Below are 14,492 nucleotides of genomic sequence, written 5' to 3' on the forward strand. Positions count from 1 at the left end.
ACTCAGTGCCTGTCATCTAATATTTGCTTAAAACGAGCTGTTTCAATGAACGTTTCTGTCATGGAGCACATTTGCTACACTGTTTGCAGAAAGTGAGTACGGAAGGAGCGAAAACACAGCCAGACCTAATTTAGTTCTTTATTCAAGCAGATGTTCATGGAGACAAGATTGAGCTGTTCACCTCAATAGGATAGGATGAAGCTTATTGCAGAATACAGAGCTACTGAAACATGTATTTGAAACATACTTTGCTGTATAATATTTTTGTGTGAAATTGATTTGATGAAGCCTGTGGGAGTAATTGTACTGACTTCCTCGGTAAAAGGCTTTGAGATCTAAAGATGAAAGGCATAATGTAAGAGTTGGGTATTATTATTATTATTATTTATTATTATTTCTATGGAACATAATAATGCTTATAACTTATATAGCCTTTTTCATCTATGGTTCTTAAAGTACTTGGCAAAGATGAGTGAGCATCATTATCCTTGTTTTATGGTGGGAAGGAAACCGAGTCAAGGAGAGGCACGGTGACTTGGGAACACTCACAATGCAAAAAAGGGGCAAAGTGGAGAATGAAATGCAGGTCTCCTGACTCCCAGTCTGGTGCCCCATGTACAGGTTCACACTACTTGTGCTATGAGGTGGTAGTGTAGTGTACTAGCTAGAGCAGAGGACTAGGGGTCAAGACTTCTTGGTTCTAGTCCCAGCTCTGCTACTTTGAGTTGCCATATGACTTTGTACCTGTAACATAACTGCTCTGTGCCTCGGTTTCCCCATCTTTGAAAAAGAAGATAATAACACACACCTTTATGAACAGAGATTTGAGATCCTTTGGTGAATGGTGCTACACAACTGTTAATGTAATCAGATACCTTCTATAGACAAAGTCCTATCTTGCAAATACCAACATTACTTCTATGTGTGTTGATCTCACTATAATCATTGCTTACGATAGTTAATAGCTAAACATACAAGATGAGGGACCAAGTATATTTATGGTTTGTATTATCAAGACAACACACAAATAGAAACAGATTCATCTTTTCATAATGCTCATTTTATAAGAAGCAATAAATATACAGTACTTTGTAAACGGATAAACGAGCTATAACTAAACTGGTGCTGCAAAGTCAGAGACATGAGACAAAGCAAGGGAACCAAATTAATGCCTTCAAAAAGTAAAGGAACAATCAACCTCAAGCTACATTATCCCAAAAATGATCTGCCAGTGGGGAAAGATATATCTTCATAGGAGTTTTTGAAACAAGATAAATACTGTATATGGTGTTTTATAAACTACATTGTGATCTGAATCTTAATCAAACACAAGGAAATATAAATCTAAACATGATAAAGGTAAAATCAATGTGGATAGTTAGAAGTAAAAGTACTATATTTGTAGTAGTAAACATTTTTAAGGTCCCAGGGAAAAATTCATTCTCGAAAACCTACAGTAATTTACTCTAGTTTCACTCACTGGCAGATCTCCAGCACAGTTTGGTAGGATTTATATCTTCACTACAGAAGCATTTTTTTTAAAGAGCTCATTCCTACTCCCTGCCAATTGATGTTCTGGGAAGCAGGTTACCCCTTTAGCTGTGCTTGTGTAGGAAATATTGATAATCTAGCTATGCCATTATAATTAGAGGTAAGTAATTCTTTTTCGGCCAATAGCAAATTCTCTGAAAAATGCAGTTTCATTTTTTAAAAAGTCAGAATAGGTCATTTTAACATTTTCTAAATGAACTGTTTTGATATTTTGTTAAGAAATAAACCATTTTATTTTGAAACGTTGAATTGACCTAAACAATTTTTTTTCAGTTTTTTGTTTTGGCAAGAAAAACCGAACAAATTCAGTTTGAAACAAAACAAAACACATTTTTTTCTTGGTTTCTTTTTTTTTTGTTTCATCATTGAACCAGAAAATCAATTATTTGCTCAGTTCTAATAATAATAGTAGAGTTATGGAACTGTAGCACCCAGAGCGCTCAGCTGAGATCAAGGCTCCATTGTTCTAGGCCCTCAACATACAAAGATTAGAGTAGAGTCCTGATTGTCACTTGCACTGGTGGTCTACCTGCATAAATGGCTTCTCTTAGTATAAATGAGAATTAAAGACAACCCTCCCTGCTCCAAAGAGCTTCTAGTCTAAGGCCCCAATCCTGGAAAATCTGGGCCAATTAATACCAGTCATGAAATTATACAGCCTTTTAAAAATTCTAGCCACAGTTTTTGATGTAGGTTCTGATCCTTAATAAGAAGCATTCAGCCTGACCCCTGAACCTGTATGGAGTCTAACAGATGTCAATGACCTCCTGCAGTAGTCAGTTCCATAGATTAATGACATTACATAATAGGTGAAAGCGCTTAAAACGGAGTTTAAGTGAGATCTAAGTAGTGTGTAAGCTTGGTGCTGACCCTCTGCACTGGGTGAATTTCACTCTTGGTAAATAGTTCTTAAACTCCTTCACTTCTTTGGTAGTGAATAATAGTGTTTAAATATTCCCTATCTTACTCTGCTATCACTAACCAGGGTAGACCATTTACATTTTTCTTCTCATTGTCTTCTGTCACTATCAGTAAAGCATAATGTTCCAGCAAGCTACGGCAGAACCCTTTTATCTCTATGAGGTTCCCACTTTAAATATTTTATTTTCTAGCCCTCTTGCCCAAGTTGTAAATCATTTTAATGATGGGTTTAGTAATTTATGTTTAACCTTTCTTGCCATCTGTTTAATAGCTTAAATCAAAAGTGCATGCTGGATGCAAATTCAGGAATTAGGATGAAATATCTTGATGTAATAAATGTTTTTGTATCGACTTGTGTCTGAACCAGTGTGGCAAAATAGCAAATATAACTGGTACAAGATTTTGGTTTATTTGGTTTAAAGTAACATTTTCAACCGTTGTTCATTGCTTTAATATATGACAAAACTCCAAGAATCATGATGGGCATTCTTCAACTCCAAAATAGCTAAAGTGAGGAGAATATTTCTTTGCCTTCTTGATCCTAGTCACTTCAGTTTACATTTCCTCATAAATTTCCTTAGCATCTTTCATGGAAAGCTTTGCAGTACAACTAAAGAGAAATGTTTAAAGAGAAATGCAAGCATTGTTTGAGGGCGATAATCAAACATACATTTTACATCCAAGATCTCTGACTTCAGTTCTTTTTGTTAAAGGAACAGCTGCGGGTTAGTAGGGTTAGTCAAACTATTGGGCATGAATACTGGCCCAGCTCCTCAGCTGGTATAAACCACAGCACCACTAACTCCTGTGGGGTTATGGGATTTATACCTGCTGGGAATCTGACTCATTATTATAGTACTTTCCTGGTTAGCGATTCATTTGGGAGCTGATCCTGATTTCATTTGAAGTATTTGTTGACCCCATATCTCAGGTCTGGCTGAGCTGTGCTCATCACAAGAGATGAGATGGAGAACAAAGGTGACTTTAATCCTTTGGGTATGTCCACAGTGCACACTAAGCCCTGGTCTTATAGACTTGGTGTTTCCAAGTCCATGTTTGAGCATCCACGCTGAATTATAAACCTGGGTTTACAATTGCCAGACCTAGGTATCATAGTCATGCTAATGTGTCTATACTGCACCATGCAGACTTTCTGTCTGAGGTCTGTGACTTGAGCTGCATTCACACTGAAAAATGAAAGGGCTTGGATCCAAGTCCCAGCTAGATTCAGGCTATGACCCATCCTCCTAGCAGGGTCCTAGGACCCAGGTCCTGAGTACTTGCTGATCAGAGTCAGACTGATTTGTGTGGACTAGGGTTGCCAGATGACCAGGAACATCTGATTAAAAAGGGACCCTGGCGGCTTCAATCAGCACCGCTGACCAGGCTGTTAAAAGTCTGGGTGGTGGGACTGACAGGCTCCCTACCTGGCTCCATGTGGTTCCCAAGAAGGGTGACATATCCCTGGCTCCTAGGCCTAGGGGTGGCCAGGGGGGTTCCTCATGCTGCCCCTGCCGGGAGTGCCAGCATCGCAGTTCCCATTGGCCAGGAACCGCAGCTAATGAGATCTGCAGAGGTAGTGCCTGCGGATGAAGGCAGCATGCAGAGCTGCCTAGCTGCGCCTCTGTCTAGGAGCCAAGGGATATGTTGCCCTTCCCGGGAGCTGCCTGAGGTAAGCAGCGCCCAGAGCCTGAACCCTGCACCCACTCAAGCACCCCAAACCCCTGACCCAGCCCCGAGCCCCCTCCTGCACCTCAAACCCCTCATTCCATGCCCCACCTCAGAGCCCACACCCACAGCCAGAGCCCACACCCCCACTCCCTGCCCCAATTGGGCCACCTGGAGCCTGCACCCCAAGCCCCCTCCTGTGCCCCAACCCCCTGCCCCAGCCCTGAGCCCCCTCCTGCACCCAAACTCCCTCCCATAGCCTACACCCCACACTCCCTCTCACACTCTGAACCCCTCATCCCCAGCCTGGAGCCCCCTCTTGCACCTCAAACCCCTCATCCCAGGTTCCACACCAGAGCCCTGACCCCCCCTGCACCCAACCCCTTGTCCCAGACTGGAGCCCCCTCCCACACCCTGAAACCCTCATTTGTGGCTGCACCCTAGAGCTCTCACCTCCAGCCCAGAACCCATATCCCCTCCCACACTCTAACCCCCTCCCTCAGCCCAGAGCCCCCTCCCATACTCTAAACCCCTCAGACCCAGCCCAGAGCCCCCTCCCGCACCTCAAATCTCTCATCCCCAGCTCCACCCCAGAGCCCGGATCCCTCACCCCCTCCCACACTCCAACCCCTGCCCCACCCCAGAACCCCCTTCTATACCCTGAACCCCTCATTTCTGGCCCCACCCTGGAGCCTGAATCCCCAGCCAGAGCCCTCACCCCCTCCCACCCTGAGTGAAAATGAGCGAGTGAGTGAGGGTGGGGGAGAGAGAATGACAGAGGGGGGATGGAGTGAGCAGGCCTCAGAGAAGGGGCAGGGCAGGGGTGGGGCCTCTTGCCTGAGACTGTGAAGGGTTTACATGAGAGGAGTTCTCATGTGGATTGATCCACGAGGTTCATATGGGCCTTAGCACACCTGAGAATTGGGCCCATGATTTGTAAGTAACTGCTGAATTCTTGGAGTGATCTACTGTTTGTTTGCAAGCTGTTACTTTCAGCTCTTCACCACCAGTGGTGTGTAGTTGGTTGCCTAGATCACATGGCAAAAATGATGAAAGGTCTAGAAAACATGACCTCCCGAGGAAAGCTTGGGAAAAAATGAGTTTGTTTAATATGGAGAAGAGAAGACTGAGGGTGGACATGGTAACTGTCATCAAGTATGTAAAAGATTGTTCTAAAGAGGAACGTGATACATTGTTCACCTTAACCAGTGAGGATAGGGCAAGAAACAATGGGCTTAAATGGCAACAAGGGATATTTAGCTTAGACATTAGGAAAACTTTCCTAACGGTCAAGGTAGATAAGCACTGAACAAATTGCCTAGGGAGGCTGTGGAATCTCTGTCTTTGGAGATTTTTAAGAGCAGGTCAAACAAACACCTGTCAGGGATGGTCTGGATAATACTTAATCCTGCCGCAGTGCAGAGGACTGGACTAGATGACCTATCAAGGTTCCTTCCAGGCTACATTTCTGTGATTCCATGGCATGATTCCTGTTCCATGGCTGGATAATAGTTGCAATTTAAGTGTGGACTATTCAGAAGCCCTCCGAGCTTGTCTAACTAAACCCTTGTCAAGGTCAAGGGGAATTTTACGTCAATGGACCCTCGGTGATGCACACCAGCTGAGGCTCTGGCTCCGTGTTCTTTTGGCAGGCAGACACGTTGCCAAAACCACAGGAAGAATCTCTTGATTTTAGCATTTTAAACAGCTGGCAGGTATAATTTAGACCCTTGGGTTATCCCTTCACAGGTTTGTGACCACATTGGGGAGTGACAGCCTCTGGATTTTAAATAGGGTTTTTTTTTTTTTTTTTTTACATGTCAGGATATGTGGTTTTCCCTATGGAAGTGTGACAGCCCAATATCGATGGTCATAAACCATCCTGGAAGGAAAAATGTGAGTCATTTGCTGCTAGAGAACAGCCTTTAAATCAACAACTGAAGTAGTGTGGGTTCATAAAACTAGTGGGGTTTTTTAGCCTTGATGAAGAGGCACTTTAAATCCTAGCCTTCTGGTTCACTGATCTGCTAGAGAACAAATGTAAAAATTTAGTGAGAAGGACCCAAAATCAGGGCATATTTTCGTTCTGTGATAATTCAAGGTTGCCCTTTTGGTTTTACTCACAAGTTATGACATTTTCTTTTTTTTTTAACGATCTGCATAGCAGGAGAAAAATCTTATCACCTTAACATTGTGGAAGGAGAAATGATTTACTGTGGCATTCAAGCTCATCAAGATATTATCGTCTGCTGTGGAAACAGAGAGCAGAATGTTTGAAATGGAAAGATTGGCCCATTTCAAATATGTCACAAGAGCGACACTTCACAGATGATCAGATTCTGTCCTTCTCGGGCATGTTGCACAAGGTTAATGCACTGCTCTGTTGTTTCCATCCATTTAAGGTGCCTTTACATTGCCAAAGCAATGCATTGGGGCCTTAGTGTAAATGAGAATAAGGCCCATTGATTTCAATGGCAGCATTGGTGGATCATGCATGGTACAGGTTGCCGGTCCTGATTCAGCAAACCTCTTAAACACATGGTTAAGTTCCATTCAGATCAATGGAATTTAAACGTGGGTTTAAACTGGAGGACATGCTTATGTGCTTTTCTGAAGGAGGCCTATTGCAAGTTGGGGTGTCAGAATCCGACCAGGAGGAGCAAGAAATGAGCCTTCCCACTGATCACTGGGGTTGTTATAGATTATCCCTCCATTCCCTGGGGCCCGGACACCCAGGTCTGCTGCTCCTCATCAGTTGCTTGAAGGATGAATGCTCCCTGGGGGACTTGCTGTAATTCCTCATTAAGGGGCGGGCACTTTGGCAGGACTGACCTTTTCCCGCACCTCTCCTCAAAATAGCTTAATCCCAAATTGCTAGCACCTGCCCAATGATTACATGGCTAATTCCACTCGCTGAATGATAATCAGAACTTCTTCTTCTTCTCATAGATTGCTAGGTCACTACACCTGGGGCCAGTAATTATTTGTTCAAAGATTAAACATATTCTGGCAACCACTTAACTCCACAGCAAAAATGTCATGTCCCTGTTCTTTAGTGACACAAGCACTTCCCAGGGAATGACTTGTGATGGCACCCAGGTGGGAATGTATCTTCATTCAGGTTGCCAGCTGAGCTATTGGGGGAGGGATGAGTCTTGTGGTGGCTAAGGTTTTTGTAAAGCTGGTTTTAACACTCACAAAGCCAATTTGATCCAAGCAGTTGCCCTGTGTATGGTCTATATACTGTAGCCATTTCTTCTCTCTTGCCCTTCTCCGCTCCTTCACCTCTTTCTCACACTCTCTCTCTCTCTCTCTCTGGTTGTGCTCTCCTTCATTTTCCCCCTTTTTCCTCTCCATTTTGGCCTGTCTACATCCTTTTTTACAGCGTTCCCTAAGCAGACCACAAGCCCAGTGACCTTCAGGAAGGAATTTTGGACACAGGCTGTTTGAGAAAGTTTGAAATTAGGCAAAACAAGTTTCCCCAGCAGACATGAGTATTTGCATTTTGTGTGTGAGCACATGCACGGGCAGGCGGGAAATAATGATGGGCCAAATGCCGCAGTCCTCCCTTAGTCAAAGCTCTTATGGAAGCGAATGGAATTTGTGAGTCAGCAAGTAATGGAAGGTTTAGTCCATCATTATATCCATCATCAGTGCTGTTCCCCTCGGTGACCTATTTTGCCACCTAAGAACGACTGCTATTTGGGCAGAAAGCCCTCCTGGCTCTTTCTAGCAAGCTTGGACACCTTACAGGAAGGAATTGTGTTCTCAGGGTTTATTTATTTACTTTGCAGGTTCCAGACAGCGGCAGGTTTGATGGAGAGGATCCAAGCTATTGCTCAGAATGTCTCTGACATTGCAGTGAAAGTAGATCAGATTCTTCGGAACAGCCTCATGAATGGGAAAGGTAAGAGTGCCCTGATGTTTCTGCACATACACTGATTCTATATGCTGGGCAGGTTCACACCCTCAGGAATTCTTAAGTGCTGTACAGATGTTGTAGGGAAAAAGTAGAAACAAGACAACCACAATAGGTTTGGATACGGATCCAGGAATTTGGATGCTGAGCTGAAGTTACCCAAATCACTTGTGCTTGCAAAATTAGGTTGAATATCTGAAGAAAATGGGCTGTTTGACAAGATTCCTGCTACTACTTATGTCTGGCTCAGTGTGAATTTAGAGCTAGTGAAATGCGGGGATTTCCAGAATAGGAGCAGCACTGGCCAGAGCAGTGCTGAATGCACCTATTGCATCATCAATGTGCCTCAACCCTCACCTGGCGAGACCGGAGTTAGGTCTGGAAGAGGCATTCAGTCTGCATAGTTCAGTCAAGATGTGGGCTATGGTTTTCCAATGGGAATTGAAAATCAGAGTGACTTTGGGTCTCTCATTTTTTGGAGGTCCTGCTTGAAATAACTTTTAAAGAGGCCAGATTTTCAGAAAGCAGATGCTTTAACGTCTCAAAAACTGAGGCACTTCTGAAAATCTTGGCCTTATCTTCTATGCTAGAGGGCAGTAATTGGTGTAGTGGATACCAGCCCGGGGGGACTGGACCAAGACCCCCAACTCATTTCTTATTTTCTAAACAGCAGCTAGATAGCTCTGTCAGGAGTATTTCTAAGATGCCTATCACAGTTACATGGTGTCAACTGAGCATTGGTTGCTTTCAAATACTAGTGAGCTGGTCCAGAATTAAACTACTGTCTCTCCTAATACTGATCCTCTCAGCTATCATCTCCTGACCCCAAGGTGAACCCTCTGTCTTGTGGGATTTGGGCATAGCTCTGTCTGGATCTGGGCCTGGCCAAAAGCCGGAAATGCAGAGGCACAAAAAAATGAAAAACATGGAGGAAACACATCAGAATATTTCAAATCTCCCAAATTATTTACTTTGGTTCAATTCACATTTTGGACCAAAGATCAGTGGTGGGAGGGGTTTTATTTGATCTGAGATGGTTAGCTCGCATCTATCAAAAAATCAGCAAAAAACCCATCATTTACTGGGTGCTACAGATGTGGGTGTGATATCACTCCTCTGACAGCCAGTTGGACTCATTGGGTGGCCTTAGACAAGTTATTTAGTTAAGTCTCTGTTTCAGTTTTTCTACCTGTACAATGGGAATAATAGACTAGGATAGAGCCTAAGCGACTTTGGAGATTAATGAGTAAAGCACTATGTGCTAAAGCTGATGTAAACCGCTGGTGAGCGTGTTATAGGTTCCCCTCTACGCCTGTTTTTCAGAGGAAACGAGTCTGTTACAGTCCCCGTTAGCAAGCCTTGACATGTTAGCCCAAGATGTAGCAGTTTATGCTTTCAGCTTCGGAGGTTCCTGATTCAATCTCCGGGGTGTTGACCAAGATGGTGGCTTGTCACACTGGTGTTCGGAATTGCAAAGCCGTTTTCTAAGTAAGCACTAACACATGGCATGGTGCATGTTCATAAGGCCATTTACATGCATTCTGGGTGTGCTAAGGTACTCGGCTGCAATTTATACCACAGCACACTCCTTGAGTGTGTACATTGGCTGGCAAATGCACATCCTGGCGTGCATTATTGTGCTTCCAATGCCGTTTATTGACATTTTTAATCAGGCAGCTATAATGCATTTATTTAATATTAATCTACCTAAGACAATAATTCCCAGAAGACACAATACAAAAGCCTTGTCTTGTATCTGAGGGTGAGCACTTACATTCCTGTTTTTAAGCCTTGCCCATTCATTCCTTTTTTCCCCTTCTTCCTTTCTTTAGCTCTCTCCCTCCTTCCTGCCATAGTGCAAATTCCAGTTGGTACCCCTAGATTTCCCCAGTTGGTCTTGGTTTCTTCTGGAGAACTGATATCATCAGGAAGCAGTAGCCAAAGAGACCTGGCCTGTACTTCTGTTCCAAACCCTAGTTGGCCAAGTGGAGCCAGCTGAGGATTTCAGCTAGAACATCCAGTGGGTCTTTCATCTGCAGCTGGTGTGAGCAGCATTCTGAATGAATGGAAGCAGCTGAAGCCCAGCTGGCTGAGCTGTTTGGTGGTAGTAGGGCTTGCAAGAGAGGCTGCACAGCCCTGCTCCCCCACACTGCTCAGCTCCAAGGGGTGGAGCTCAAAAGAGCTTCCCTGAGCAGGAAGGAGCAGAGAGAGAGGATGAGGCAAGAGCTTTCCCTAGAAGGGTGATGATCTGCCTGGGTTTTGCAGTGACCTTCTCAATAAATACCTTTTAACAAAGCAAGCCAGGATCACTGCATGTCACACTGTCACCCCTTTGTCTTCCCTTGAAGCTGGAGCCGTTGCCTTGCTGAATAGAAGCCATATCTTTAGAAATTGCAAATGTGCTTGATTAAAAAAACCCCAAGATTAATGTGCTGGGCACAAGAGAATATCAGTGCTGGCTTTCTTGGCCTGCAGTCAGCCCGTCCCCGGAATATGAAATATTTATCATCCTGCTAATATATCTGCCTCCAGCCATGGAAGCTCAATACTCTGAACAGCCCCGGCTGGCCCCCTGACACCAGGAGAGGTGTAGATGAGGCAGTAAAATATTGTCCGTTCATGTCCTAATATCAATGTTTAATGCCCATCTGTATTATGGAGCCAGGATTCCTAATGAACAGGGGTAGTAGAGACCTTATTTAACATTAACAGCGTGAGTAATTGCCTGGGTGTTGGCAGCATGTTAAGCAAAACAATCGGAGCACGTTTTATATATATATCTTATTGCACACCCGCCTTGTTTCTTCTCTTTACTCTTCAGCTTATAAATAATTGATGGCAGTCCAAATTTGATCCAGGTCAGTAGTGACTGAAACTTGTTACCATCTGATAGCTGCTCAGTGAAAAATGAGTTGGCCATCTTTGACGACTTCTTAATTAACAGGCGCTCACAACACCAAAATCATCTATCTAGCAGTATATCTACAGTCAGAGCTAGAGGGATGTGACTCCCAGCTCATTTACATATATGTGCACCAGCTCTCATCGAGTTAGCACACTAAAAATAGTAGTGCAGCTGTGGTGCCACGGGCTGCAGCAACAATGGCTCAAGTTAGTCACCCCAACTACAAACAAACATGAACTCTGCAGGTACCAATTTGGGGCGTAGGCCATGCTGCTGCTGCCTGAGCTACTGCTAGCTCAGATGAGAGCTAGTGTGAGCATGTGTGTGCGAGCTGGGCATCACAGCCCTAGCTCATAGTGTAGATATACCCAAAAAGTTAGATGGTCCTTTTAGAAGGGGTTCAGGTCCAACTCTGCCCTCTTTCTGGATTAGGCCCTGGTTTGAGGAATTCTGGGAGTTGTAGTTCCCAGGGCTGATGAGACTTGTAGGTTTTACAGGTTTACTGCAAGGAATTCTGAGAAGAGAAACTGTGTATAAGAGGCCCTGGTCTCTCACAACAATGACAGTCTACTGAATCACCCAAGAGAGGGAGACTTGAGCATGCAGGAAACAGAACTTCAGAGGAGCAAAACCTAGTCTGTGAAACTCAGTTCCACAAGGGGTAGGAATGACCATGGATCTAATCACACTCAGAATTAAATACCAAACTCAGTTTCCGTCTAACCTTCACATTATAAGTACCCCCAATTCCCCCCTTAAACATTTTATTCCTACCTACCAGGGAAGAAAAAACTGAGATTACTGTTGTGTATTTTTAATACTTGGAAAGTCCTCAGTGACCTGCAGTGAGGAGTGTCAGTATAAAGACCTTGATAGATAGATTGTTGTATCCAAAACCAGAAGGGGCCAAATTTTGCTTCAGATAATGCTGAAATATGAGAACAGCTTGTCTCATGAGACTTCTATAATTCAAGATGTCAGAAATTCCTCAAGATCAGTTCTTGCAGGAATTCTACCATTTGGGGCTTAAATCTTGCAAGAATAGCTTGGAAAATTTTGGCAGCATAAGCTACAAACCCAGAAGTCAGCCCCGACTGTGCCATGAACCCAAACCCTGAGCCCAAAGCCTAAAGAGAGTGCACATTGATTCTTTGGACCCACCTATAGTTAAAATATATCCTGGACTAATAACACCATTAGTTAGTTGGGTGGCCTCTCTCTAGGCAGGTTGCTAGAGTGTATGTGTCCCACTGGAGGTCTGGTGATTTACACCCACTCTGCGTTGTTTGTCAGTGCCTGCTTCAGAACTCCTGCTCTGTGTATGTGTAAGCTATTCTGAGAGCACAAATTGACCTGGATGTGTTGGCAGCACTAGCCCCAGGGGCGAGCTCTATATTTGACAGTTCAGTGGGACTGTTTGTTGCAGTTTTACAGTTTGTGCCTGGAAGGCTGTCGAGTAGGGCCTTAGATACAGAAGCCTATTTACAGATTATTAAAAGAATGTACAGGGAGTGATCAGAGGTTGGATCTGGAACTGGAGTCGCTCTCCCTCTAGAAAATGCCCTGGAATTTGGGCTGAAAGAACAGCAGAAATACAAGCCAACAGAAGCATCAACCCAAACAAATGAAAAAAGCCAATATAAGGGAAATGTGATCTAGCATTTAGAGCAGGAACTGAAAATCAGGACTCCTGGCTCCTACTACACTTCCTGTGTGACCTGGAGCAAGTCGCTTTACCACTCTGTGCCTCAGTTTCTCTCTCTGGAAAATAGGTATTATAATGCACCTCCACCAACAGGTGGTGCTGTATCTTTATCTCAATGTTAAGTTTTTGTCTTCTATTTTTTTATGTTGTTGTATCTGATCTGGGGGTTTTAGCAGGACGTTCAGTTATGTCTCTGTGCTGGAGCTGGTACTTGCAGTGTTCCAATGAATGCCAGTAATTCTATAAATGGGTATAACTGCATGTGAATATTTCCCTACTCCACAAGTTTCACTCAGGCTCATTTAAGCTGGCAGGGTGTTTTAGAGGAGGCTTGTTCCTTTGTCACATGCACCACTAACAGCTGCTCAATTGCATCAAGTTGGAAGGATTGATTTTTGGTGAAAACTGAATGACAAACCTTGACCACAGATCAGTGTCCTGCCCCCAAGTTCTAGAGTTTCCACGATTCTAAAAGCTTTCTACTTCTCCCTGTATCTGAATTCTCTTTCCACAGTGATAGAAGGCAGACGGGACCAGTGTGAGGTGCCCAGAGACCCCAGATACCCTGACTGCCCTGGAAAAGTGGAGGTGAGTCATCTCACAGCAGACACACCGAAGCTGATTTTGAGGTGGTTTCCTATGGTCACAAGAAAGCTAAGGACTGCGAGAGGTGCCATTTCCATCCTAACAACCCTCTTACTCAACGCCAGCCAGGAAGGGATAGAGATCTTCTTTCCCATTAGGTGCAGACTGGGTTAATCTCCATTTTTATGAATAAAATTGTGAACCCTCTTCCTGGGATCAGCTCACCAGCTACCAATGGGCATGGTACCTCTTTCCCCTTCTAAGTAGAAATTTTAATAATGCTATGGACAACAGTGTCTTCTACTGTACTTCAGGGCCTGGTGAGTTAATTTTTTGCCCCCACTTTCCTCCTCTAAAAGTAGGTCTTAATGGTTGGGGCAAAAATTAAAACCTGGATGGAAGCCATTGCCAATGGTAACAAAGCAACAGACATGCCAAACCCACAAAAAAAAATGCAGAAATTGGGCTTGTTTTTGGCTTAATTGGCTTGTGAGTTTCTTGTTGGCTAGTTTTTGGCTTTTGCTTGTTGTAGCTTGTTGCTTCTTTTTTTTGATCAGCTCCTGGCAAGCAGGGGCAAGGGGGGGCAAGCGAGGCAAGGGGGGGAGAGAGTCAGGGGTACACAGCAGGCCCACCACAGTCCCAAACTGCACGCTGGGAGAATCTAGTCACATAGAGTGTTGGTGTTCTTAGGGATTGGCTTGTTTTGGCTTTGTTTTGAAATGGGATTAGCTTGATTTTTAGCTTATTGTGAAAGTCGGGGTGCTTATTTGCTGTGTGAAAGTTGGCAACTGTGCAAAGCAATTGCCAGGGTAAAACTGGAGAAACAGCAATCCAAAGGGTGGATGATTTAGGAAATGGCTGCTGATCCCTTTAAAACCAAGTAGAATTCACTCTCTCATTGTGTAAACTTATATCTGGCTCAGTTACCTTTCACCCAGGAGAGAACATAATGCTCCCATTCACTAGAGGATCAGGCAGCAGAGCACATGGTCCGTATGTTGTGGGGGGAGAGCACAGAACAAAGCAACTCATTGAGAGTGGACAAAGAGATGGACATCCTTTGTCTACAGCCCACTGGGTTTCCATGATTAATAAGGCCCTGCCTTTATTTCTTGGTGAATTATTTAAGCATGAAGCCATGTAGGGGAAAGAACCATCATATGTATTTTTTTAAAAATTTGGAGCATTATCGAGTGTCTGGGAAATAATTTAGGCATCACAAAGGACATTCTATCTCA

The 14,492-nt window shown here is 43.9% G+C and overlaps 1 protein-coding gene across 1 annotated transcript in view; it reads left to right on the top strand.

Annotated features, from left to right (window-relative positions):
• MGAT5B (alpha-1,6-mannosylglycoprotein 6-beta-N-acetylglucosaminyltransferase B) overlaps positions 1-14,492 on the top strand; it is a 171,923-nt gene that overhangs the window by 73,574 nt on the left and 83,857 nt on the right. Inside the window, exons 4-5 of the mRNA XM_038372302.2 lie at positions 7,935-8,047; positions 13,184-13,257. Coding sequence (XP_038228230.1) covers positions 7,935-8,047; positions 13,184-13,257 — 187 coding nt within the window. The remainder of the gene's footprint in view (positions 1-7,934; positions 8,048-13,183; positions 13,258-14,492) is intronic.

Source organism: Dermochelys coriacea, chromosome 14 (assembly GCF_009764565.3).
Source record: "Dermochelys coriacea isolate rDerCor1 chromosome 14, rDerCor1.pri.v4, whole genome shotgun sequence".
Classification (NCBI taxonomy): Eukaryota; Metazoa; Chordata; order Testudines; family Dermochelyidae; genus Dermochelys; species Dermochelys coriacea.